The sequence below is a fragment of the Rhipicephalus microplus genome, chromosome 4 (assembly GCF_043290135.1).
Source record: "Rhipicephalus microplus isolate Deutch F79 chromosome 4, USDA_Rmic, whole genome shotgun sequence".
NCBI lineage: Eukaryota > Metazoa > Arthropoda > Arachnida > Ixodida > Ixodidae > Rhipicephalus > Rhipicephalus microplus.
The window spans coordinates 100,813,729-100,841,433 of NC_134703.1; the positions used below are offsets into that span (position 1 = coordinate 100,813,729).

Here is a 27,705-nt window from a genome sequence, read left to right on the forward strand (position 1 = left end):
TCTGGTCAAACAGGTAGGCCTATAGCCTTTGCAAATCTTGTATTTTCCGATTTCGTACATTTTTTCCCAATTGATTGATATCGATATGTAGTGTAATTCTAGTCGAAAGGGTTTGCAAACGTCTCACTTTTGAATTTTGTAACATTTCGTTTCTTATGAGTGATATTTATCTGTAGTGTAAATCCGGTCAAAAAGGTAAGCCTAGAGACTTTGCAAATCTCGCATTTTTCAGTTTTGTAACACTTTGTTTCATTTGAGTGATATTGATCATTAGTGTAAATCTGGTCAAAAGGGTGAGCCTATAGTTTTTGCAAACGTCGCATCTATCGATTTTGTAACATTTCGTTTCATTTTGGTTATATTGGTATGTAATGTAATTCTTGTCAAAAACAGCTTTTGCAAACGCCACATTTTTCAATTTAATAACATTTCGTGCCCATAGAGTGATATCGTTGTGTATTGCAGTTCTGGTCAAAAAGGTAAGCCTTTGCAGATCTCGCATTCATTGATTTTGTAACATTTCGTTTCAGTGAAGTGATATCGACATCTCGTGTTTTTTGTCAGAAAGGTAGGCCTTTGCAATCGTCGCATTTTCAATTCAGTAGCATTTCGTTCTATTTCAGTGATATCAATCTTTAGTGTAATGCTGGTCAAAAAGGTAACCCGTTCTATTTGAGTGATATTGGTGTGTAGTGGAATTCCGGTGAAAAAGGAAAGCATATAGCCTTTGCTTATCTTCAATTTTTTGATTTTGTAACATTTCGTCTCATTTCAAGGACATCAATCTGTAGTGTAATTCTTGTCAAACAGGTGATCTGTTGTGTAATTCTGGTCTAAAGGTAAGCCTATAGTTTTTGCAAACCTCGCACTTATCAATTTTATAGCATTTCATTTCATTTGATTGATATCGCTGTGTGGTGTAATTCTGGCAAAAAGGGTAAGCGCTTGCAAATCTCGCAGTTTTCGATTTTAAACATTACGTTCTTCGTAATTTTGATCCGAAAGGTAAGCCTATAGCCTTTGGGAAAACTCATTTTTTTTATTTCGTAACATTTCGTGCCATTTGAATGATATTGATCTGTAGTGCAATACTGGTTGAGAATGGTTAGCCTTTTTTAGCCTTTACAAATGTCGAATCTATCGATTTGATAACATTTCTTTTCATTTAGGTGGAATCAATATGTAGTGTAATTTTGGCAAAAAAGCAAAGCCTATGTTATTTGCAAATCTTGCATCTATAGATTTGCTAACATTTCGTTCCATATAAGTTATATCGATCTGTGGTGTAATTCTCGTCAAAAAGGTCAGCCTTTAGCCTTTGCAAATCTCACATTTATTGATTTTGTTACATTTCGTTTCATTTGAGTGATATCTATAAGTAATTATGGTGAAACAGGTAAGCCTATTCTTTGCAAACGTTGCATCTATCGATTTGGTAATATTTCGTTTCATTTAGGCTGTATTTGTATGTAGTGTAATTCTCGTCAAAAAGGGTAGCCTATAGCCTTTGCAAACGTCGCATTTTATATTTAGTAACTTTTCTTTCCACTTGAGTGATATATATTGTGCAGTGTAATTCTGATCAAAAAAGGTAAGCGTATAGCCTTTGAAAATATCACACCAATTACTTTTGTAACATTTCGTTTCATTTAGGTGATATCAATATCTAGTATAGTTCTGGTAAAAAATGCAACTAACCTTTGCAAATCTCACAATTTTCGATTTTGTATCATTACGTTCCATTTGAGTGGCATCGATCTGTAGTGTAATTGTGGTCAATAAGGTAAGTCTATGCCTTTGCATCCAGTCAAAATAGTCATGTGGGTCAGTCACAATAGTCGTGTAGAAATCTTGGTAGCGATCGGCAGCACCCATTGAACCAGTGACACAGTGAACGCAGTATGAACTAATTTTATTAACAAATGACATACATCACGTTTTTGTAGTACAATATTATAGAGTACTATATACAAAATCTGAACCGTGTTCTCTCTAGCTTCTCGACCGTTCAGAACGTGCAGCCTTGAAGTACAGATATCAGCGTCAATGGAAGATTTTTTCTTAGACTCAGGGATCATCGTCTCTCCGCATTTTCTCGTACAGGGAAGCAATTTCGTCCATGTCCATGTAACAACCTCTCAGGATCCTGAAACATATAATGACAGAGTAACACGCACCTTGAATCAGTGTAAACTATATCCTAGTGACAGCCTGAGATATGTTTCTTAAAAGTGGCCAAAAGCAGCAAAATACGAAAATTCGAAATGCAAGCACCATCATGACATTCTTTTATTTCAGAGAGCCTTGATGATAGAAACTACTCTGCCATATTTAAGCCCGCATTGTATAGACTGAATTCATATCTGTTCTTCGGTTGATATTTTTATCACAGTTTTAACAAGACTGTTCCCCTGTTAAATTTAAAATGTTATCTCTGTTTTTTGGCACTATAATAACATAAAGACACGACAGTCGCTACGGGCGAAAACGTGAGCGCACAACAAAACTACGCAATCTCACCAACATGAGATTGCGAAATGTAGCTTGGTAGTCTACAGAAAACAGGATGTTCATCAAGGGATCTAATAGGATGACGCTTGTCTTTAGCAGACCTCTCACAAGCGTAATTTCTTAAGCTTTCCTGTGCCTCCTGCAGCACCAGTAGCAAAAAAAAAACAGTATTGTGCCATCGCTTCGCATCGTACTTCAAGCATTGTTGCATCACACGGTGCTGTCACTTCGCACCATACCGTATATCTAATGTTGCAACAGTGAAACGTGGTTACTGAGAAGTCCGTGTGACCGAAGAAATTAAGCCACCGCTCTTGTGCACGTATGACAGCAAGCTTGCAATTTTTACGATCGAAAATGCTGCACCGAGGCAAGCTCCACAAACGTTACGGAGAAATGGGGTATCGCCTACATGATGCCTTCTGTTAGATATCTTTCCCACAAAAAAAGAGACAAGGTTTAGCGCCTGGAACTGTGGTTCAAAAACGCAGTCTTTACAGTGCGCAGGCAGGTGCCACAAATGTAAAGACTGCCCGTGTGAACCACAGTTTCAGGGGACAAACATTAAGGACGGAAGCCGAAAGTAAGCAGCTCGAGAGCTATTGGAACCCGATTTCAAAAGATAGAAATGTAGCAACTGTGTCATTAGTGCCTGTAATTGATCATTTTTTACTTAAATGTTATTCTTCAATAAGTAGCTGCCCTGCGTGGCTGATGAGCGGACCGATTTGTGGCTGCGCATGTGATAAATCGCTATACAACGCTACGTCTTTGCATGAAAAGAAGTTGAAACCTTATTGCTCCTGCCATTGTCATGCCGCCCTTTATCCTGCTCGTCTGCTTGTGCGGCCATCATGTTGAACTGATCAATGTTTGGTGGGCTTTTACACGTCTTTTTTATTAACAATGAACAGTGTCCACAATTGGAGTGTCCACGACATCCCTTCGATAATGTTGACGCTTTCATTGCCAGGCAAAGCATTAATTACCAGAGCATTTGAGGTCTTGCAAGAGCACCTCCTCAATGAACCTTTTTTAAGAAAAACGCCACCACAGCTGTCACCATAAGCGCGCTGGCTTCACTCTTTAGTTTTTTTCTTGTGCAGGGATAGCACGTCTCAGATCAAGTGAATTTGGCAAAGCGCAATGCGTTACTCCGGTATTCAATCAAGAGCGTCTGTCTTAAGCAACAATGACATCTACTATTTCCATCTGCTTCGTGCCCCGCCGCGGTGGTCTAGTGGCTAAGGTACTCGGCTGCTGACCCGCAGGTCGCGGGTTCGAATCCCGGCTGCGGAGGCTGCATTTCTGATGGAGGTGGAAATGTTGTAGGCCCATGTACTCAGATTTGGGCGCACGTTAAAAGAACCCCAGGTGGTCTAAATTTTTGGAGCTCTCCACTACGGCGTCTATCATAATCATATGGTGGTTTCGGGACGTTAAACTGCACATATCAATCCATCTACCTCGTGTTTCCTCGAGCCAGTACCCGTGTCGGACGAGCCGAGCGGTTCAAAAGTGTAATTTTTGTCTTCCTTTTTTTGCGCCAATATTTCCTTCATATAAATTGCATAAAAATGTAAGACGGGGATTCTTAGAACAAGTATACAAGCTTTCTATTAAATCCGCAGATGTGTTTAGATTCAACGTTCGCCGACAATGTCAGTGAGTACTAGAAGAGATTCTGATAAAAGCAAACACGAGGGTCCAGTTGGAATTTAGTAAAATAAGATTGATAAACTATACAGTGTGCACGTTACTAGCACCTTAGCTCACAAATGATGTAAGACTTGATTTTTTTTATTTGAAAATCTTTTTTCTTTTGAAATTCCTTGAAAACGAAAACTTTCTATACTTTTTTTGTGAAAGCTCCACATAAACAAGTGAACTGACCCGCTTACGCAAGTCTACACATTAAAACCAAGCGTGTAATTACAATAGTGGGCTCAAAAACTGCCACCCAATGTGAAGACTGCGTTTATTGTGCAATTCCGGTACCTGAGGGTTAAAGATAGCGCCCATCTTGTGGCAACTTGGCAGCATGGAACCCCCGGGTCTCACGATCAGATGTCGCTGGCGTATGTGTCCCCTACTTTTACTTAGAAAAAACTATCTTTTGTCTTTATGAAAAAATTAGGCCCATTATACCTGTACGCTTGTCGGTTCGCCTTTTACTAGTTTTGCGTCTCCATGAACATTTTAACCTTGGTAGCATGATCATGGCATAATTTTTCGTGAGCGGTGCGAGCTCGGGAACTCGAACCATGAGCCTCTTAGTTTTGAACTGAACACCATGCCCGCTCCGCTGCCCGCACGGCACACGACGCCATGATATCTGTACATAACCGCAGTTCAGGATTGAAAGAAGAACACTTGGGAGTGTTAGTCACTGTACAAACACCACCGTATGACTTGGTTTTCTTTTTACTTTCAGTTAGAGACGAGGGAGGGTGGTTACCGACGCCAGGCCCATGATTTGAGCAACCGCCCTTTCGTTTACGACTTCCACATCGTACCGACAAGGCCACTGAAACTCTGCTGAGAAAAGACTTGAAAAGTCGCTCTGTACAATAATTAATCCATATTCATTCCGAAGATAGGTGCAGACAACCCTCCCTTGAATATAAGTTCGCTCTGCACACCTTAAAGCTAAAGCCTTTGAAAATGTTTATTTCACGTTTATTTTCTTTTTTAAGCGTATTTTCTTTATTTAACGCCTTGCATTGAAACAATTTTTCCAGCGGGCCCTTAGAATCTCACCTCAAACCACAAGGCTGTACATCTAGCATTCTTGGTTTTTTTTAATTTTTTTATGTTTTCTATTGTTCTTAATAAATAGCATTTGCCATTAGTCCTCTCCAAACTGGCGAGCCGTTATTCTTTGGAAACCTTCATGGTTTTAATTTTTTTAGGGTTCTCAGACATTTTGATCCAATCAATTTTTCAATAATTTTGTTTGTTGTTTCAATTTCTTTCGACTAAAAGGACGAGCTCGGTTCCCCCCCCCCTTTTTTTTGCGAAAGCCTCTGAATATAATGACAAAATCATCAACACAATAAGCATAAACTTGTGAGTGGTGCGCCGCTACACATACGTTAGCCATTGTGGCATGGCCTGTCGTAACCGAGTTCCGAAGCCTTCTTGCATTTGGTCTAGGATGCGTCGTCTGCATGGACTATTGGGAGTCTCGCGTATAGTTACAAATCCATGCACCAAAAGCCACTGCTTATCTACACAGCACTCTCTAAGGCCTTTCCCATTTCTTAGAAACATTCGCTTATAAAAATTCTTAAACACGAAGCTATGCCTGATATCGAACATCTGACTAAGATTGCTTGTTGCCTTGCCTAATAGTATATTCCCATAGCTTCACCGCCTGATGCGAGTGGTGACTGACGATGCACTTTACGAGTAAAATTCAATAAACTTTCATATTCCTCCTCCTCCTCCTCCTCCTCCTCCTACTACTACTACCACCACCACTACTACTACTACTACTACTACTACTACTACTACTACTACTACTACTACTACTGCAACGACTACGACTGCTATTGGCTCTCTACTACAACCATTCCTCTACTATACTGCAACCACCCATACCACCACAGGCACCAATACGAATATTACCCCTGTAATTGCTACTACTACTACCATGGCTTAAAGGCCACGTAATAGAAACGATTTTATCATAGCAGCTGCTAATAATAAAAGAACCGAAGACAGTAGCAACGTACACGTCCTTGTGGTCTGGACCCAGCTCCTTCATGCCATGGAGGATACGCCTGTTGTTGAAGGCCACCAGGTCTCCGGCCGCCAAGTGGAAAGCGTACTGGGACGATTCTTCCTCCATGCGCTTGGTGAACGTGCTGCGTTTGAATCAAGTGATTCGGACGTAAGTGAACGAAGAATGGATAGGGACTTGTTCCTATTCCATTTCGAAAGTGATTACAGCACAAGGGAGGACAACGAGACGAACGAGGACAAGCGCTTGTCTTCTTTCGTATCGTAATCCTGTGTTTCTCTTTGCATGTAATCATTCTCGTGCGTGAGCAAATCAGTGACATTACTTACTGGCGAGTGTGTTTCTTTAGCGTAACTAGGCAACAAAAGTAATTGTATTCATTACAACATCGAAAAATAGAAACTGCACAACCTAGCCAGAAGGCACATGGTTCCTGGTGCATACATATGAGGAAATATTTTGAAAATCATACGAACGTTCTCTTATAAGGAATACTCTGAATCTGTTGTGAAGATGGGACATGATACGTTTTATGTATATAAATTGCCATGCTTCCCCAACGCGTGGCGCCAAGTATGTGAGAAGATTGAAGCCAGCCGAACTTCACTCGAACAATCAATCTACGTCGTTATCACATGAATAATGCGAGATATTTTGCCACCTGGAAGGAATTGCTTTATTCACAGCCTGTGCCTTATTCAGTTATATGAAAAATTTTTGCTCAACACAGCCTTCGTTCAAGTGACTTTCTTATATACGCCGCGACTGCAAGCAACTACATCTATTCTACAGCTGTTACGTGAATGTTCTTGCCTCTACTGAAGTTCCGATTTCAAAGCTTGTCGCGCCTCTACACACGTGCAACAGCACAGCAGCAAAAGTTGAACAGTAATGACTTCACGTGAAAGCTCCCAGCTGTTCTTTTTGTCTCTGGCACAAAGCCGCATATTACCCAGTGAATCTGAAGACACCCTTTCCATATGGCAGTGCTGGTCCCTTCTGATTAATAGTTTTTAACATTGCGCCAGGAACCAATTACAAAAACAAGAGTCGCAATAACGAGCCCTCTCACAAGGTACTAAATTTTCGCACCTTCATGTTACTTAAGTGATATAAGATCAAGGAAATTGTGTAGGCCATAATGTGTTTTCTGAATACGCTACAGCAGTCATGCTTTGAACACTTACAGCTTTGACTTGACGCTCTCAACTCTGACACGTAAACTGATCTTTGTCTGACCAGACAGTATACTATTATGTAGAACTCAGACTAATTCTGACTTTTATTCCAGGTTAAATTAATCTGCAGATTGTATTTGTCAATGGTACAGACATGAGAATAATAACCATTACACAAGAGATAGAGCATTCCACTGTTGAAATTGTAAGGTTCTTAAAACACACAGAAATTCTTAGAGAATATTTATTCACGACGTTTTTTGGTCAATATGTTGCGATTGTAAGGAAACAAGTGATAGGACATCTGACAACCTTAGATGTATGCACACAAAAAGAAATGGACTTGTTAAGGTCCTGTGTGACTGAACATAACAGAAATGAATTCGGAGCCGATGGTCAGTGAAACCTTCATCTTCTTCAAGTCCCCTCCGCCTGACAAAGTGCGACTGCTCAATTGTTAGCTCGAAAAAACCCGTCTTCTTCTTACTTCATTTGACCAAGACAATTCACTTGTTCACATTCTGGCAAGAAATTTCTCTTGTTAGACCTCTTGTTAGACCCTTTCGTTGAACTACACCAGCTGTTCTTGGCTATAAAACTGATGAGACCGGTTTAAATGATTATGGTTCTTGAGCTACTTACGTCTGGATGCAACCGGACATTGAAGTGTTGGTGAAATTCATGTTAAAAAGCAGTGGTTTACCATGTGCTTACCCAAGACAAACAAAAAATTTGTCATAGGAACAAAACAACAAAAATATCTGGATTTATACCCTAAGGTGCTTACCTGTATGCCTCGTAGAACTTCGTGGCTTCGCTAGAGGACAGCAGTGGGGGCCTCATAGAGAATGTGCTGTAGTGAATCTTCTTTATCTTCCCATAATTATTTGTCCTGATAATGGGAAATGTATCTCTAAGCCACACCTAGGAAGAAAGAAGAATGTGGAGGTTTTACAGAGACTCTAGAAAGATATAAGGAAACAACAATTCCTGTAGTTCCAATGGCTCTATGTTACACCTCACAGGAATTGCGTTATTATGTGCTGCTTAAGAAGGTGTGTGAGAACACTTCTATTACTGCTTCTGCGTCGATAAACTACGTATCCCTGTGTAATCTAAAGCTGTATGTGTAGACTGCTATTTAACCGGCACATTTTTGGCAACTTGGCTTCAAATATGACCTTTGCAGACAGGCACTGTTACTACAAATGGGAGATCATCTTGGAATAGCTTGTGGACATTGACAACACTTTTAGCACGTGACTCATGTGCTCATAAGGGCAGTATTTAAAAAAGCGGCACTTAGGCAAAACACCAACACCACAAATATGTTGCTTGTATCACCTTTAGTATCCCTCTTCTATGAACACACGCTAACATGACAATGTTCTACATCACTAGACTCCATTGCCCTATCTTGATGCAGCTAATTAGTGACGACGATGAACACAGTGTAATACTAATATATTTCCAGGCACTTTACAATAAATACTTCCAGGGCACTTGACTTTCGCCTTGAAGAGTAAGACCATACATCGCACAATCATGCATTGAGCACAACTTTGAAACATTCTGCAACGACAGGAACGTTTGTGTGCGTAACATCGGTCGCTGCAAGCTATCCTGGAATGCCTGCTACAAGTACAGCTGTGAAGTGGCCACTACATAATAATTTTTTATTTTGAAAATTGATGAAGTACCCACTGAGCTATCGTAAAATGTCACGTGCAGCTGCACAGCTGCACAGTTGGTTATGAGCAGGCAACTTTAAACAGTGCACTCGTTGCATAATTAATACTTTCTGACGCCTCGTGCAATTCCACGATGCGGTTACTCAATACAGCATGCGTTAAAAGGGCATGTTCTACTGCATAATAATTTTAGGGCACTATTTTACGAAGTACTTTGAAGCACGTGTGTTGTGGTAGAACATCTGAAGGTCACGCAGCAAGTTTTAGTAGGAGCAATTATTTTTTTGTAATATTTATTTGCATATATTTCATATTGTCGCACACGACTGCAGCCGATTTATCGCTTAAAACCAATGACGCCACCACAGCCGCCACTGATTTCTGCGAATTGAGGCCTTTAGCACTCTAGCGTTGAAGAAATAGAGTTAACCGTAACTTTTTGAATTAGGAGTACGGCAGTCGCACAGGGCACTCAGTGTTCGTGTTATCTCGAGTATTCCTCAGGTTCACTTTGCGTTTCGCCGCACTGCCGACGCCCGACGCGGATCTTCGAGGCCAAACAGAATGAAGCATGTCGTCAAGATCTCCTCTGCCACGTGCCACTGCGATCGCATCTGCTTGTACCCAGACCATTTCACCTTTTAATGAACACGTTAAACTAATTTTCATTATTTACCATAACAGTGAATTGGCCGTGATCTCAAGCAAACTTATGCTGCCATATCATGTCTTACAAAACTCAACTTGAACCCGGACTTTCGATTTTGTACCGGCTTAATTGTTTTAATCGCAGAAAACCAGGTGTTAGGGCTTGACCTGAAGTGTTCGCAAAAGAAACAAGCACGTCACTTCTTGCTCGAGCCTCTAATAATTACCCATGCATCATATGTTGCCCTACTCACCCCTCTCCTAGAGTCGTAGTATGAAAAGGTGACCGGCGTGGACACGAGCAACCTGAAGTACTCCGGGTGGTTGTACTTCATCCATTGGGCGATGTAGAAGCCGTCGACGAAGAAGGTCTTCCCTTTGCTGGGCGTCCCACTGAGTGTCTGCTTGGGGACTTCTGACGATAGGCACAGAAGCAGCTTGACGCCTGTGTGAAACGAAACCGGCATTCGGTAACTCAGTCATGACTTTCTTATACCTAATGCACTTCGCCTACATCACTGCCGAACCTTACATGCTATCAGGTGTGTCTAAATTAAAAAATAAAACGGATCACAGGAGAAGTTGATGGACTGGCATATTCGTTAAATTGTTTAAAAGAAAGATGGTAGTGATCCTTATTTTGATGTATAGAGTGAATGAAGACGTACATTTGAGATGTATACGAACATTATAGTTTTCCTATACAAATATTTTTTTTCCTTTCGAGCTAGAGTGTTCTACGTAGGCTGTTCCCTTTGTTTTTTTTTAATATTTGATAATGACTAAAATGGGGCTAAGTAAAAATAAGCCGAGTGATTGTGAGCGTAATTTCATTTTCGCAACAACTTTTTTCAGAATGCGTCCGAAAGCAACTCGCCCAAAAGTTGACCTGTCCTAAGGAAACAGAAAGAAATCAGTGAGTTAAGCTTTTCACAACGCCAGAAGCACTGTTACTGCAGTGAGAAAACATGCAAAGAGAAAAACCCGCCGCTTCGAGGTGCCTGCGCCAACTCGTCGTGACGTCAGACATATTTACAGCGTTTTCTTGGCTCTAGATAGCTTACCCGTGAAAGCTAGTTTACCCGTAAAAATCTATTGTACTGATTTCTGAGGGATCGCGACCCCTAACATTGCAATTTCGGGAGAACCATATTGCACCAGTTTCTAAATAAAAAACATTAAAAGCAGCCTGAGAAGCGATGCCGAAATGCACGCGCAAACTTCAGGAATGAAACTTAGTCTCATTTGCTCATTTATAGTGAAGCTTCGACGACGATTAACTTTTGAGTCTACACTGACTCATTTTCTCACTTTAGTATCACTTCAAACCACTTCTGGTCGAATGTACCTAGCCATATGCGTATTAGTTATGTCGCCTCTCATTGAGAAATCGAAGCGTCAAACGCTTAATTATTTTTTCAGCATATCTCTGGGTGCAGGTGTTTCTCGTGCAAGTGAAAGATATGGAATATAAGTCATGTAGGACGGAAAACGAGTGGGAGGAAAGGACTTTAACTAAATTTGCATAAATGGTATGCTACGCTATAAGCTATAAGTAGAAAGGTTAACTAGATTATACGCCCTGCTCATTGCCTTCTACACGTAGGGAGATGAATCAGGTTGTAAAGATAAAGAGAGGGGAAAACCATCAGCGCAAGCATTTCACAATACACACAGCGCAGAGGCCTTCAAGAAGTGCACGAGGCCTCGTGTGGCTTTCTGCGCTCTGCGGCTGCTCGTGCAAGATTGTGGCGTAGAGAGATAGATATACATGCTGTGAAACCCGGCATAATTTTCTTTAACAGGTACTTCCGGGAAACCCCTTTCTTCTTTGATTCCTGTTGGCTTAATGGTGCTCGTGCTACATGCTCTGCGGGTACCTGGGTGCTGCCGTGCCCAGGTGCGACCAGGTGTGGTGCGTGCGACACGTGTCCCGTATTCACCTGAAGTCGACGCTTCGTCGTCAACAGCGCTACCATCTCTGCGGACCCTTGAGCTCCATCCAACGTCACAAGCGTTCTCGGCAGCAGCAGCTTGCGCTGCGCCAACTACAAAACCGTGGCGTTCGCAAGAATTACTTCGAAAGCACGGAGGCTATGCCTCGGGAAAAACTGCTATATAGGTTCCATATATTGGACAGGCGGAATTCCACAGCGTATAGCTAGATATCCAAAAAGCCTAATTGTGGCGGTTCTGTGCTGCTAAGATTACTACAGCTGTTTAGATGACCACATGTGGATGTCATTGTGTTGCTGTGGGTGTACATGATGGTTATGGATTTCTCTACACTCAAAACTACACAGACGATAAAATACCGGCTGGGTCGACCACATTTTGATATCGGCGAAATGCTAGAGGGTGGTATGTTTAAATTTAGTTGTACATAAAAGAACAGCTGTGGGTCAAAATTTCTAGAGCCCTCAACTACGGTGTCCCTAACAGTCATATCATGGCTTTGGAATTCTAAGCCACAACAATTATTCATTCAGTGCTGCGAGTACACTACGCTTGTGGGTTTTCCCACACAACAAACTATGTAGACTGTTTCTCTCTTTTTAGAACACAGGCGAGAGGGGATGACGTAGCCTCCGTGCCACCGTCTTCCTCGCAATAGTGTGTACGGATGGCCATGCATGACAGTGCTGGCTTTGTGCAGAAGCGGCAACGGTGCCTTGCGACTTAGAGTAATTATAGCACATTTCACGAGTGTTGGCCGTTAGTGCGGATGCGTCAAGCTCAACGAACTGCGATTGCTCCGTCTTTAGGAGCATATATAGCTTTCAAATGCAAAGGACGCAGCCTAAGCAATGCGAATCGCATCTCCAACCACGGTGACATCGCAGTTGCAAGTTGCTACGGCTGACACGGATTGCAAGAAATTAAAGCGGGTTACACTTGTCGATAGCCAGTGTAACTATAGAAAGTGCTAGTGCAAATTAAAGATAGGCTGTTTGCTAGTAATCGAAAACATATTCAGCGCTTGTATACGATGACGTAAAGGAGACGATAGCACAATGCGATGACTTCAACAATTTTATTTCAAGGAAACAACTATCTATCTGTAAACTGTGGCACCTCCAGTCCACTCACCGAACAACCAGAAAGGCTATCTTTCTAATGGAAGAGGTCAAATTGTGGTGCATTCCCCAAGGAGACATGGCCAGTGGCCGACGGTTGAATAAGGGTCGGCAACCAGTCGGTGGTCAGTTTAGTCGGCGAGACAACCGAAAAAAGTGGTCGGTCCGTGACTGGCCGTTGACCAGGGCGGCAGCACGTCAGCCAACGTGGTTAGGCCGACGTCGTAAATTTACCATTTGCCAACGCCACTTGGCCAGGTCGGCAGTATGCCGGCCATCGTGCTTAAACCGTCATCGTATATTTACCATCAGCCAACGCCATTTGGCCAGATCGGCAGTAGGTCGGCCAGCGTGCTTGACCTGACGTCGTAAATTTACCGTTTGCCAACGCCACTTGGCCAGGTCGGCAGTATGCCGGCCATCGTGCTTGGACCGTCATCGTAGATTTACCATCAGCCAACGCAATTTGGCCAGATCGGCAGTAGGTCGGCCAGCGTGCTTAACCTGACATCGTAAATTTACCATTTGCCAATGCCACTTGGCCAGGTCGGCAGTATGCCGGCCATCGTGCTTGTACCATCATCGTAGATTTACCATCAGCCAACGCCATTTGGCCAGATCGACAGTAGGTCGGCCAGCGTGCTTGACCTGACGTCGTAAATTTACCATTGGCCAACGCCACTTGGCCAGGTCGGCAGTAGGCCGGCCTCAGTGCTTAAACTGACATCGTAGATTTATCGTCAGCCAACGTCATTTGGCCAGGTCGGCTTGTAGGCCGGCCAGTGTGCTTGGTCCAACGTTGCAGGTTTACTTTGGGCCAACCTCTTTTTTAAATCAGTGACAAATGCAAGCGCGGGTGATCACGCTTGTAAATCTGCCCGTCGTATAAGCAGAAACACACGTCTGTACTGCGCTTTCATTTTCTTTTGAAATATTGGCTGTGACATTACTTTTACTTCGGCATACTTGCAGTGTATGTGACACATGAAGGGTGTATAAGATACAAGATTCCAGCTAAAAATTAATTCTTAGACATAAATTTCAAGGAAGTGTACTAAGGTAACGTAATTTTTTCCACAACCATAAGTTTAATTGTCTCGCATTTTTAAAATACGCTACTACGGCCTAGATGAAGATACGCATCTGTTGAATAGTAGTTGCGGCTGCAACCACTTGGAGGGCTGATTTTACTGGAGACAACGTGTCAACGTTGTGGTTCCAAGTTTGGTGAGTATATATGCCTCAATTCTTCGTAAAATGAACGTTAAGACGACAGAGAAAGCACAATGTCATGTCCTTTTAACGTTGTTATACATCCATGACCCCCTAAGCTCTCTCGCCTGCCCTTATACGTACTCCCGTGCAGCGATCATGTGAGGCTTAGAGGTGTAAGGCCTAAAGAATAGAATGTAGCAAAATCTTTGTTAAGAAGAAAGGGTAGAATATTCCAGCCATGCTTTCGTTATTTTTGCTGTTAATGAAAGGTGAAAGCTTGACAGTATAACGCTCTGACTGAATGCAGAACCGCATGTGATTGAACTGCAGTTTGATTACCGACACACTGGCACCAACATCGTGGGCGCGGAGGGGGGGGGGGGGGGGGCTCTAAAGACAAGCACCGTATTTCTGTAACAGTATCTGAGCACATTGCTACACTATTCAAGCCATAGCAATAGCATGCAATGGTTGCAAACTTGTACTCTGCACGCAAAGCTAAATTTAAACACTACCCTTGAATGAGTGATGACTGACTTTTTGATTGCTATAAAGCCGCTTCTATCATTTTTAGGCTGAAAATATTGATGGGCAGTGTCACTGAATTGAGAGTTCCATTGCTTATAGCTTGTATAGCATACTGACGGAAAGCGCTCATTTTTCCGACCAGTTTAGCTCCTTTCAGCATTGGTCATAATCTTTACACTTCTGTTTACAAAAAGTAAGTAGTTTCACCTATGTTTTGCTGGGTTGGATTGTCTGTTTGTTTAATTGGTTTCAGCAAAGTAACAAGCCTCTTAAACTACCATTCATCTCTGGTCATACTCATTAGCTTGGAAGCAAGTCAACTTCTTTCCTATGAAATCTTAAAGTGGTGCTTCAAAGCCTTGGTGACTGCTCTCATTGGGACGTTTTTTGTATTTATTGATTTTCTTGTATTCGCAGGCTGTCTCATGGTAAATCATGTCGGTGCATCAATACAGGAAGTCCGCAATGTCAAAGAAATGGTTGCCGAAACCTAGGACAAGGAAAGCAGTCGATCGCACAGGCATCACGAAAAGATCATCCACAATTAGCCATAAGTGTTCGTGCGAAGAATTTCTATAAATAAAATGTTTTAGATCTATATGTCTGTGGCGTGAGCTTCATTGATTCTCCTAGTTCATAGTATCTATAAACTACTGTGGCTGCTACTGGCGTGAGCTTTTTTTTTGGGGGGGGGGGGGGGGCAGTGGGGTGCAAACATACTTTATGTATGTTTGTGCGTGTGCATGCATATGTATACAATACAGTACACGTGCGAATTGAAAAATAAAAAAAAAGTTAAAGCCCCCCCCCCCCCGCCCCCCCCAGCTACGCCCTAGGGGCCGCCAGCTAGCCACGTGCCAATTTTCACCGGGCCGAACATGGCCCTACGGAGGCTGGCACTAGGCCAGGTCGGCCAATAAGGTCGGCCCTATGTCGGTGGCCATAGCATTGGCCAGCGTGAGGTCAGTGTCAATACCCATACGTGAGCAGACCTCGGCAACTCACCTTATGCCCAATGTCGGCGAGGTTGGCCAGCGACCTCGGGCCAGCGTTGCGCCGAGCGCTTTTGTACCATTGGGTCACACACGCTAAAATTTGAAGTTCGTCATGAACAGCACGTACGCTGAACAGCCTGTCTAATTTCGAATCGCACACACCAGCCAAGTCTGTCAGATGAGAGCTGGCGCTGCGGTCGCAAAATATCAGCCTCCTCGGGCAAATGGCCTGTATTCATTCAGTCGAACCATGCATGTGGAGTAATGCTCTGCCGTGTTGTAGAATGTGTTTTCGAGTTCCGATTACGAACGTGCCCCAAAAAAATGACAATGCAGTTTCATAGTCTTCTCGAATCAACACGAGAGTCAGGTTAGACTATGACGGCTCCCGCGGTAGTGTCGGAGAGGCAGAGGGGGCGTCTTACGCACGCATGGAAGCTGCGCATCGTATGACTCCCACCTGCGATTATTGCTCGCAGCTTTGGCTGTAAGAGGATCGGTTATTCGATCACCTGCGGGATGCCGGGTACATGTCGACCGCGCGAGAACGTAGGTGGAACCGCCTCTTTCCCACGGCTTTTCTATCATATCACCAGACAGTAATGTGCCGCCTCCCCGCTTCTGCGTACGCTGACACTAAACTTACGCGGCCCCTGTCACCGCTACCCAGCCTTGCAATGACTCACCGAAGTCTGCAATACAGGACACATTGCCCATGTGTTGCATATCAACTGAGTGCACACCCATCTCACTCTTTTTTTTTTTATCTCCAAGCAGTAACCCATTGCTGTTTGAATTTGTAGCCGCTTAGAATTTGCATATAATTTCCCAGTTTAAAAAAAAATTGCTGTTCTACCCCAGAAAAACGCTAAAATTTGAACTTTCTCCCCAAGTGCGCGTACGGTGAAGAGCCTAATGCATAATCACACATACTGCAGCGAAGTGTGACAAATGAGAGTTGGTGCTGCGTTCGCAAAATGGCAGCGTCCTCAGGAAAACGGTCTGTATGCGTTCAGTCTAACACTGCACGTGAAGTTGAACTTTGTCGAGAAGTATATTAATTCAAAAAGTCACTGGGAAAATTCTATCATTTTACAAAGCACGAAACCTTATAACATCAAAAAATACACTGAGCACACGTTCCCATCACAAGTAAAACCGTGGATCTATTAAAACGAAAGCAAAATGTGGCAGCAGCAGTTAGTATAAAATTAAGCAGGTCATAACTGCTCTGACAGCTTGTCAGGTTGGCGGGGTAACAAACTGCATCGACGGCCGCTGGAACACTCAGTCAACGTCGAATTCCGTTGCGCCCTTTCGCAGCGTCCTAACATTTGAATCCTGTACTTATGCGAAGATGCGCTGGCTAATTTTCTGAATATTTTGAAGTCGTCTTGCAGATAAAGTAAGAAACAAAGAGAATCTAATCCACAAATTAAAAGCGGTGTCACATCGCGCTCTGTATTTTATCGGTAATGGAGCTTCCACTATTTTTGAATGACTAAATCATTGCGCAAATGAAGCGCATCAGCAGAAACAATGACAGGGGCAGCAAGGTGAGTGCGTATAGCTCGTAAACGTGAGCGAATGGTTAACTACGTTCCCGAAGCAGTTAACCTGCACCATGCTTACAGCATCGCTGAATGCGTAACGGCCCTTAATTTTGATAGCCGTAGCATTAGGAACAATGAGGACACAAAGGGCGAAAGGCGCGGCTATAACGAAATGTTCCCGTAAATTAGAGCTTGGTGGTGCACATTCAAGACAACCAAGCTTATGGGCTCATAAGGGTCTCTCATCGCATGAGAAGGCGACAGCGAAAGCCATTACGTTCGCTCTATATGAGTTGCGATTTCAACACGAAAACGATAACTATACTACTCCCTAATGCACACAATAAATCAGGCAAACCTGAATGATTACCGTCATTGCGGCCACGCGTGTTAGAATTCAACACTGTTGACAGCCTTCGTGACCTCTTCAGTTCAAACCAACGACACTGGGAAGTCCACCCTCAACAGCACAGTGCGTACAACTCCAGGCCACTCAGCAGTCGGCTGCAGCCAGGTCTACTAGTCCCATCATAAGTGAATAAATCGGGTCATCCCGGGTTGCCCCGAGCATAACGTTTTAGGCACTTCAATAAAGCTCTTGGGAGGTCATGTCATACATAAAAACCTCTATACCGGACGCTTTGTCTCCTTTTTCTTACGTGCGCCTTTGCCTATTTCTCACTGGTATGTTAGGTATGCCAACTTGCCAACCGCATACTTTACTGCACTATTTTAGCCTCTGCACTATTGCATGGTCGTATTCATTTATCTTCGGTTACGTTCATATAAACTCAATTGCTTTGAATTACCTCGAGTTACATAGAAGCCCTTCTTGATTACTCTCAATTACTTTTTGTCACACTTTGTAGTGCTTTATTAGACGTTGGGCGTCTCGCATATCTCGCGTGACGCAAGGTGCCACAAAATGATACTGTTGCTTTCTTTGTTTTTTTTTTTTCAACCAATCATCTTGACACCGACAGTCGCTTTCCGAGTTCCATGAGTCAGCTGGGGCGTCTTCCTTAACATGAAAACACCATAGACTTCTCGCGTAAGGCACTGATTATTCAATGGCCCGTCAGAAAGCACGCTCGCAATGAGAGCGACCAACGAAGACATCTTACCCGGGGCGCTCTCCCGGTCGGGCAGTTCGGTGTGCTGATGGAAACGAGAACCCCTGTGTGCATCCGGCTGACAGGTGGCGTCGAACACGCGTCCCATGCCCGTTTCACGAATGTAGCCCATACGGGAAGCAACTTTCTCCAGCTCGTCTTCGTGGGGAGGAACGCCTGCATCACGAAAGGAAGAGACGTGAAGAAACTGCACACCTACCCCGGAAGCTACACAGGAGTCTGACCACATGAGTATGTGGAACACTCCCTTCACGTATTCATTGGCAAGCTCAAATCCCCATACACTCAGTCTATATAACCGATACAGGATGATGTGTGTCCTGTACTTGCAAGCCTACAGTAGGCACCATGACTCGACTAGTACCGTTATTGATAATGAGGCCACACGTGTGTCAATCTCTACAACGTAACGTGAAACGCTCGAGAACTTGCGTTCCGAACCACCAAGCTGTCAAGGTACGAACCAATGCTTCCCAGTGTGAACTGTCAAATAGAGCCTTTTTTTTTTTTAAGTTGCGAGAGAGCTTATACAGGAAACTGAATTTAATGTGAATATCATGGTGAATGCTGCACTACTTTGGTAGTTATCCCACAACGTAAACTTGACACTAACTATGACGACACATCGTAACACTGAATATGAATAAAAGCAACAGGGAATCTTAAATGAGCTGCCTACCGTGCAGCACGGAGATGCCGTACTTGACGAGGTTCTTCACCATTTGCTTGAGGCCGGAGCGTTCTTCCATGAAGTTCTTGTAGTCCAGCTCCGGAGGATTTTCGTCGAATTCGTCGCGGTTCCATAAGATCGTCGACGACTTGGTGTTGGTGTAGAACATGTCGGACACCTCAGCCGGTTCGCCGTCTTTGTTCTCGAACAATTTGCCGAACTGGTAGAGCCTTCAGCACCGCGACAAAACGAAAAGCAAAATACGGTTTACTCGGGGATAATGGGGATATACTGATATTATAATTGATAATCCTGCTTCTATTTTGAATGAGCATGATCTGCGTTATCAGCAAGACCCAGCTTAAATAATGGCCACCACATGGTCGCCCCACTGAATTGCGGTTTTATGCGAAATATAAAAGTAGAGGGCATATTGTGACTGTACATACATGAAACGTGAACAAATAAAGCATATGATATTGCTAAATGAGCCCTACAAATCACCGGTTATAAATCTCGCCCACTGCCACGACATAAGCGACGTCATGTGGCGTCATTTTGCCAAGGCGTGAGTGGCGTCACGTGCTGCAGTGCAGACATCGTCTTGTGCCTATCAGCCGCTTCATGCAAATCGTTCAATTTTCAATGTAAACCTGAAGAAAGCTGTATTTGCTCCATTGTGCGCGCAGCTGACCACGATACAATATCATTTTCGGGAATATAAACGCTCGCAGGGGAAGCGGCTTGTGTATGTCATGGCTCGCAAGTGTGCCTGTGTTGTCAGACTCTCGAGCTACTGACGCGTTCACAAAAATATTCATTACGAATTCACTGCTTCACCAAATGCGCTGAAGATTAGCCAGCCTGTCTGCGAATTTTCAAGAGATAACCTGCATAACACATATAATGAGCGAAAACTACCTGTCATGGTTTGATTAATTTAACTGCTGCTGCCTCTTTGTTTGCTCCAAATGTGAACGCTGCGTTAACCTTTCTCCTACCACAGTTATTTCGAGATGGACGCTCGATTTGCCTCACCAATCGCAGGAGTAGGTGCTGGAGTGAGGCGGTGACGAAGGCTGTTGCGGCCAGCAGATCTCCAGCTTTTCTCCGTCCTCGACCGACCACGAGAGCGGCTGGATGTTGGGGTTAATCTTGACGCTGTTAACCAGCTTCTGCCGCGTTGCGGGGTGTACACACGCTGAGCATGTACAGCTGTCGCGCAGCTGCAATAGAAAATGAGTATTGGAACCCAACTATTATGCAATAACTACCAACATCGAAGTTTATAATATTATTAACAGTGTCTATCAACACTGTTCATGCAATAAGGCACGATGTTCAACTGTTTTACCACTTGAGGACTTGATCATTGTTTAAAAAAAAACACGTCAAAACTAGCTGCAACAACATAAGAAAAGCGCTGCCCTACTTTATCAGTGTGGCATATTTTTTTTTATAACTCTCTAAATGTATGACTTTTTTTTCTCACGCGCATCACGAACCACGGCAGTAGAGAAAAATAATAAAAGATACGTGGTTGTTCGCAAAAATGTTGGTAGGGTGTGTTAAAACAACCGAGTCACATTTTGACATTGTTCACCCAAATGCGGGCGAGAAATATACATCACGAAGCTAATAGCACAGAGAAAAACGAGGACGATGATTACGGGATACACAGAAGCGCTTACTTATCGCAATCGTTTCTGCGAGCCAGAAACACCAATACACAGAGAAGTCTTTTGTATAGAGCATCATACAAGTGTTGTTTGCAAGACTTGCATATATCTTTACAAAGATAGGATAACTCTTTGCGGGAAAGGGTAACTGCTGGTTTTAGAACATTGTTTTTTTTTCAAGCCTTTCAATCATTTCTGCTCGATAATTACACGAGTCATCATCGTTTTTTAGCTATATATGGAGTTGCTTGTCTCCTAATAAAATGCCGTTGCAAGTCGGCCCTTGTGTGTCTCACTCATCTTTCCTCGTCTTGCACGCTTTCACTCAGAACTATGCCAAACCAACAAGCCCAAGCAGCTGCCTTAGTACACGAGTTAACATTCCCCGGGCACAAACTACGACGGAGAAGTCTCTGTATGCTGAGGCGCAGGTGATGCGAGTCGCAGGTGATGTGGTCGCAGGTGATGTGATCACTGTCAAGGTGGCACGTCGACAAACCCACCACACTTCTCTTTTACGTTGAATCGGTGTTCCTTGAAACGATTGTTGAGACAACTCTCACCTTGTCCCGTAACAAGTTTTTTTACACCTTAAAGCAAGGTTGTAAACAACTACGCTAGCGATTTCCAGCCCCTTGTGCGAGAAACAAGCGAGCTTCTTTTAGGGCTGAATGCACTTAGTGTTCGCCATAAACGATAATTTCTAGAGCCCTTCACTTCGGCTTGGCTGTACACACTGTCTATGTTCTGACTCGTAAAAGTGCGGATAGTATCATTATTTGAGAAACGCATATAAGAACGTTAATACTGATATAAAAATTAAGACAGCTTCTCTACAGGAGCCCTGAGCTTGAAAGAAGTGCAGATCTGAGCGGCCTACCTTGTTTCCCTTTGCTTATTTATATTTGTTTCCTTCTCTTTTTGCTTCTTTTTCTCTTCCTCCATTTCATAAATATTTGTTGTTCCTCGATATATCTATTAGTTTATTTCTCTCTCTTTATCTATACACATGCACCCTTTTGGGTGCTTTGCATATCTATAACTAACACCCTAGAATGAGGGTGTTTTGGTTTGTCAAAACAACCTTTTTTAGGGTGTTAGTTATACACACGTAAAACACCACTACGGGTGCAAACTGGCTTACAGTGTATCTCTTTCTCGTTCTTTCAGATTTCTGCCTATTTTCTTTTTATCACTCTTTTTATTTCGAGCTTGCTTCCATCTTTTCCATATTTTGATTCGCGGTTGTACCAGCGTTAGGTTAAGCACACTCGTCGAAGGACAAGGGGAAGAAGACTTCTAAGAGCGAGTGCACGCTCACTTATTGTCATTAAAGCGCTCAAAGAACAAGAGTAAAAAAAGGTTCATTTTGGAGTCAGAACACTGGACATGCTACACGTGGAGCGGTACGCCAAGTAAGGGCGACAGCATACGACAGCTTGGCTTCCTAAAGCGTCCCGTTCTTAAAGGACAAACGTCAGCAACCGAATGACCTGGCGCGTCACTCACCCAGACGCTGTTGAATTGGCACTTGGTGTCGTCGGAGAATGTGACGCACAGGGTGGTGTCGTTCACCTTGCGCACTTCGCGGATGACGGGCTTCGGGATGTTCTCCTCGTCGTCCATCTCGGCCAAATCCGACGTGATGGAGCGCACGCCGGTTCCTGCGCGCAGAACGCGCGTCCTTGCATCTCACCCCGAAGAAGCGAGCGTCGACGTCAACCCACTCAATAAAGCGAATTCGAAAAGCTCGCGAAGCACGACCAAGGGAAAGCGCCAACATGGCACTGACCAACCACTGCTCGTTACGGTTCAACCAGCAGATACTAGAAGCAGTATCTGACAGACGATAGAAACGAAGAACAAGCTTTTTTTTTTAAGTCAGCGCAAGCGAAGTAACAACAAGATGTCACAATTTCGATGGAAAATTTTGGTAGCTTTGAATATTAGATACAAAAAGAAGGCACGCTAATACCCTTGTTACACAAGCAGCCTAAACCTCGGTCAACGCAACTGTGGTTACGCGTAACCGTGTTCTGCTTATGTTGCACGGTACGCAAAACCGCGCTTACGCCGCTAAACGCGGTTGTGGTAAAGCGAGGTTGGCAAGCTCAGTTAAGCGGTTAACCGAGGAAACAGCGGCGTCTATGGAGGACGGGCTAGTCGCCTCAACGAGGATGCTGTTGCGCTGTGTAACGTCGGTGAACTATGGGCGGTGATAACCACGCTTCAACGTGGTTAACCGTGGTTAGTCGCAACTGCAGTGAGCTTGCCTGTGTAAGAAGGGTATAACGAAGGGATCGCCGTGCCGGTGAATGTAAAACTTTTCCCCCAACACAGGTGCACGTTACTCCTCTTTTGTTGGTGTTTCCTCTTTTCTTGTGTTCCTTGGTTCGGGAATCTTGTAGGCGCAGATACTACTTTCCGCATGTGGCAGTTAAATTGTAATATAGACGGTGGTTGTTAACAAGCGCAGTGTCTATCGTCCTGACTTTGACCTGTGATCAATCCTACCTTAAAAATAACGTAACAACTAGCTTATTCCAACACGCTTCCGTATGCTAGTGGAAACATCTTTGAACACCCTGGTGGCCTCCCATGGGGAGCTTTCATACAACAAACAATAAACAGCTGTTTCTGTATGCTTGAGCCTACTGGAATTTTTTTTTTCTCTCCTCTGCTGATCTTGATATTCGTTCGGAAACATATCTAATTGAGTCCTCTCACTGCTTCAGTGAAGTAAACATAAGAGGAACTCATATGTATGCAGGTCGTATTTTTCTACTCCTACTTATTGTTGAACAATTCATGACGGAAACTGCCATGTTGTACATAAACCCCATGGTCCACGCGTGCGCATTTTTGTAAAATTCACCACGTTGAAAACAAAACACATCCGAGTGATAATGAAGTTGATATCAGCAAGATTCTTACCTCCACTGCGTGCAGCAGCATTTCTGAGTAGACCACGGCCATTGTTTAGGCCCGAAAACAGAAGCCTTCGGCAAGCTGCATGAAAGAACGTAACCGGTTACGTGAAGAAGTATGCGATCGGAAGAGGGAACTAATGCTGGGCAGAGGCGGGAGGGATGCCGATGCAGAACCGTTCACAGTTGTTATTTGCCAAGAATGTCATTCTAGTTGGTAACACTATTTCCGACTGCTTTGATTTTCAATAAAAATTGGCTTCTTCAAGCGGCTGTGAAAGTGATGTCTCGTACCATGCAAGAGTGACACACTGTGATTGACTGTGTCTGTATGGTGTGTTATGTGCTGTCTCTCTCTCTCTCTCTCTCTCCCTACCCTGTTCCCATGTGTAGGGCAGCAAACCAGTTCCCTAAACAAGTTAACCTCCCTGTCTTTCCTTCTTCACAAGTTCTCGTTTCTTCGAAAGTGCTATTATTATTCGTAGTGACTGGCATGCTTCATTTCAGAATATCGATACAAACACCTGCAGTATTTATTCTCGTAGAAATATGTAAAAAAATCTCGTAGTCGGTTAACTCTCAAACAACATAGACCACATTAATCATTTTACATGAGTTTTTATGTATTTCACGGGTCCTGTAAGAGGTCAGCTAATCTTCCTGTCTCAATGCTATTCAAAAAACCCTCAGGCATCACTATAACGTGAAGCTCAAGTATTGCAAGGAGGTTAGCATAAATATCCAAAACGCATATTCTCCTTGCGTAGGCAGAGTGCGTTGAACCTGTTCAACGAACAGTGCTCGCTTGTCAAGATAAGGAGTTGGACTTATTTTATGTCAACAAAGGCTTCGAGGCATAACAACAAAGGCAAAGATAAATAAATGGGCAGCGCGATAAACCGTAGTGCCAGTTCAGAGTGTTGTTCTTGGCATTGCGTGTGTACAAACGCAGACCCTTCACGTTTAGGTCAGGGACCTACTTCGACCCCCGGTGACAAAAGCCATACGGTTTTCTACCTGCAAGACATTGCAAAATAGATCTGTTTATAGCAACTCCATCCGCGTCCAAAAACATCCACAGGGAGTTAGAATGTATTTCAAGTCCAATGCACAGTGACTGGAATTTGTATTTACAACTCTCCTGCGCTTCCTACTCATTTACCGTTTACTGGGTGTGAGAAAAGTGCTTGACACCAACGAAGACGAAAGGTGCATAAAAAGGAGTGGCAGTATAAGTCAGGCAGATAACATAGGATATCTTTAGCGCTTTCAGGGAAATATTTCGTCACTGTACTCTATCTTTGCGTTTTGCTTAGATGTGGAGTGTTGTCAGTGTCACTTTAGGTTTTATTTTCAACACGTGTGCATCAAACAAGCTCATCTGCCATGAGATCTTTTATCATGTGCATACGTTCGTGGCTGGTGAGTATGAAAAGGAGGAGGAGATGTCTGGAAGTTATGTAAGTGAGGCATATTCGAACTGCTTAGACGTTCGAAAATGTTGATGCCTAGTTTACAGCAGAAATATAGCTTTTCGTTATGCTGATCGACAGTGCTGTATGGTCGTCATTATTAGGCATTCATCGAAAGAAAGGTTGTATATGTGCTGAACACACTTAAAAAAAAACTCACTCAGCGCCCAGCACGTACAACCCTGCGTTTATGTCAGGATCCTCGCTCATTCTTAATCAACAATGTCTTGCGATATGAGGACGAAGATTGAGGTTACACTGACTAGATCGACACGAAATGCCGGAGAGTGGCCTGCAACAAAGTAACAGCCATGACTTGCTGGCCGTGATCAGCATCGGGTGAGATGTTCAAAGGTACATAACGAGGTTTTTTTAAGCTTCTGGTGTAAGCTGTCAAGTTTTCTCATGAAACATGCATTTGCTGTTGAATCGGCAAAGATGAAATATTTTTCACCCTGTAAGCGCTACTGTAAAGAGATTGGGTGAAAATATTATCTGATTTGTTGTATACACTACAATCCGTTAAGCACTGTCACGTAACTCTGCAATAACCTGACAGCACGAAAAAAAGACTATCGATGTCGTATTTTAAATGACAGCCTTCAAAACAACCCCCTTTCGCGGTCTTCATGTAAGAATTTTCAATAGTTTGAACAAAAACAAATCTTATTGTCTTTTTTTGTTGCACAAAATAGCTTCTACAGTACACCTGCGTTGCGTTTTAAACAGAGCGTGTAATAAAAAGATATTGCAACAGCCTTCCTAACGCATTTATATTTATTCAGCTTTTAAGCCTAAATTGGCAGGACGAACGCGTTCTAATTTTTCACTGTGGTCGTTCTCCTCCGAACTTCGCGGTACCCTATCGGCGCGTTGCTATCGCGCCCACGAGCCTAGCTGATACGAGGGACGGTGGAGAACTTCCGAGATGGCTCTCTCACTCTCTTCCATCATCCTCGACCATCCGCCGGCTGGCGACACTCCACTTTTGTAAACAAACTGATTAAATTCACGGCCTCGCGCTTCGCCATGTGCGCTCGAGCGTATGGCATAGCGCGAAGTGAACATTCCTCATGGCTTATTTTTATTGACCCACCGTTTTACTTTTCTTGTAACAAATTTTGAGAGAAAAGGGTAGTATTATACAAGTGGTAAGAGAAGCGTGGGAAAGATTCTTATTGGCGCTAAGCAATGTTTTAAGTATTTGTGTTAACGTACCATAGCTCAAAAGTTATGCTGAATGTTCCACTAGTACGACGCGCATTTCGACGCATTACCGACGAGTTAGAAATGCAGAGTGGTTCCCCAAATGAGATACCGATGCTGCTAACACAAATATTCCCAGAAACATTGAGAAGAAGAGGTATAGAAAGAGTATGACACTTCCCTTTATGTGCAAAAACAGTTCATGACTGAAGTATGAGTTATGCTTGACCAGTACGCTAGCACTTCAGAGAATGTTATATTGCATAATTGAACTTCCGCCATTGCAAATTCTAGATATGGTCAGGAAACCATTGCAATCTCGTTCAATACATTAATATTTGAGATTTCAATACATGACCGAATCTCCACTATTAGTTTATGCTTCCAAGAAAGCGGCTATCTTTAACATCCTGTCTATTCAGTCTCCAAGTAATTCAGAAAAAAAAAACATAAATAGTGTTCACCGCTAAAGACCATCAGCTGAATTATAACGCTTGTGACACTTTGTTAACCTACGCCTGTTAATAACATGCCTCTCCACCGTTTTGAATCGTTTCCCTTCCCCTCCTCGTAGAGTAGGATAGCTAACCTGATATTTCAATTTAGATTAGCATCTGTACCATTCACTCATCTTTACCAATGTTGATTTCTCTACGGCAATACAAATACCAGGATAGCTGTTCTTTCAGTAAAATTTCTTTATCAGGGCATGTCTCACGTAATGGGTTGGTGATGGACGAGTGCTCAGTTACTAAAAATTGAAACACACGCACCTTGCATCTCGACTGCTCTTCGGGCTCCCGAAGTCTCATGCGCGCGGCGTGTTTATCGTCTGCGTCCAGCCGTGCCGCCGCCTGCTTTGAAACTCGGCCGTCCTTGGGCACCCCCAGTGACGTAAAAATTGGTTGCCAGCTCCGCCGCCAGGCGTCCTGCCGAGTGAGTAAGGGAAGCCCGCTTACACATGTGAGAACTCGGCTGCGAAACGTGCGAAGGCTTCGCGTCTAAGCGGTGGGCGACGGGTCATAGCTGAGAGAGCGATCAGGTAACGGAGCAGCAGTACATTGTATCTCAAATATGAGAGAAGCCTGGTGCGGCGTTTTAAGGGCGAAGCTTCTTATGCCATGGGTCGTGCGTCCGCGATGTATGTAGTAGTAGTCGTCGTCGTCGTCGTCATCGTCATCGTAATAGTAGGTAGGATGGATCATCGTAATAGTACGATGGATGCCTGGGCGAACACAGGCACGGACACACGGACAGCCGCACGGATGAACGGACGAACGCATGGACAGACGCACAGATAAACGGCCACCTGTACGGACGGACGGAAGCAAGAATGATCGAACTGACGGACGCTTCGCCCCACTTATCATCATTCCGTCCATGGATATGCTGTTATTTTTATTCACTGGTAAGACAGAGCTCCGACACACGTTTCGTGTATTCAAGGGTAATTGTGAAGACTTTTTTGTGGGTTAGA

General features: G+C 43.6%; 1 protein-coding gene across 1 annotated transcript; it reads right to left on the bottom strand.

Moving 5' to 3' along the window:
* Positions 1-1,895: 1,895 nt before the first annotated feature.
* On the bottom strand, positions 1,896-27,154 carry LOC119172227 (gamma-butyrobetaine dioxygenase). Its single transcript, XM_037423261.2, has 10 exons — positions 27,002-27,154; positions 23,558-23,632; positions 22,133-22,287; positions 19,983-20,170; positions 18,954-19,174; positions 18,266-18,430; positions 10,028-10,218; positions 8,222-8,358; positions 6,249-6,380; positions 1,896-2,146 (listed from the first exon to the last, which is right to left on the bottom strand). Exons 1-10 carry the CDS (start codon positions 27,006-27,008, stop codon positions 2,068-2,070), a joined length of 1,350 nt encoding a protein of 449 aa, XP_037279158.2. The 5' UTR covers positions 27,009-27,154; the 3' UTR covers positions 1,896-2,067.
* Positions 27,155-27,705: the final 551 nt, after the last annotated feature.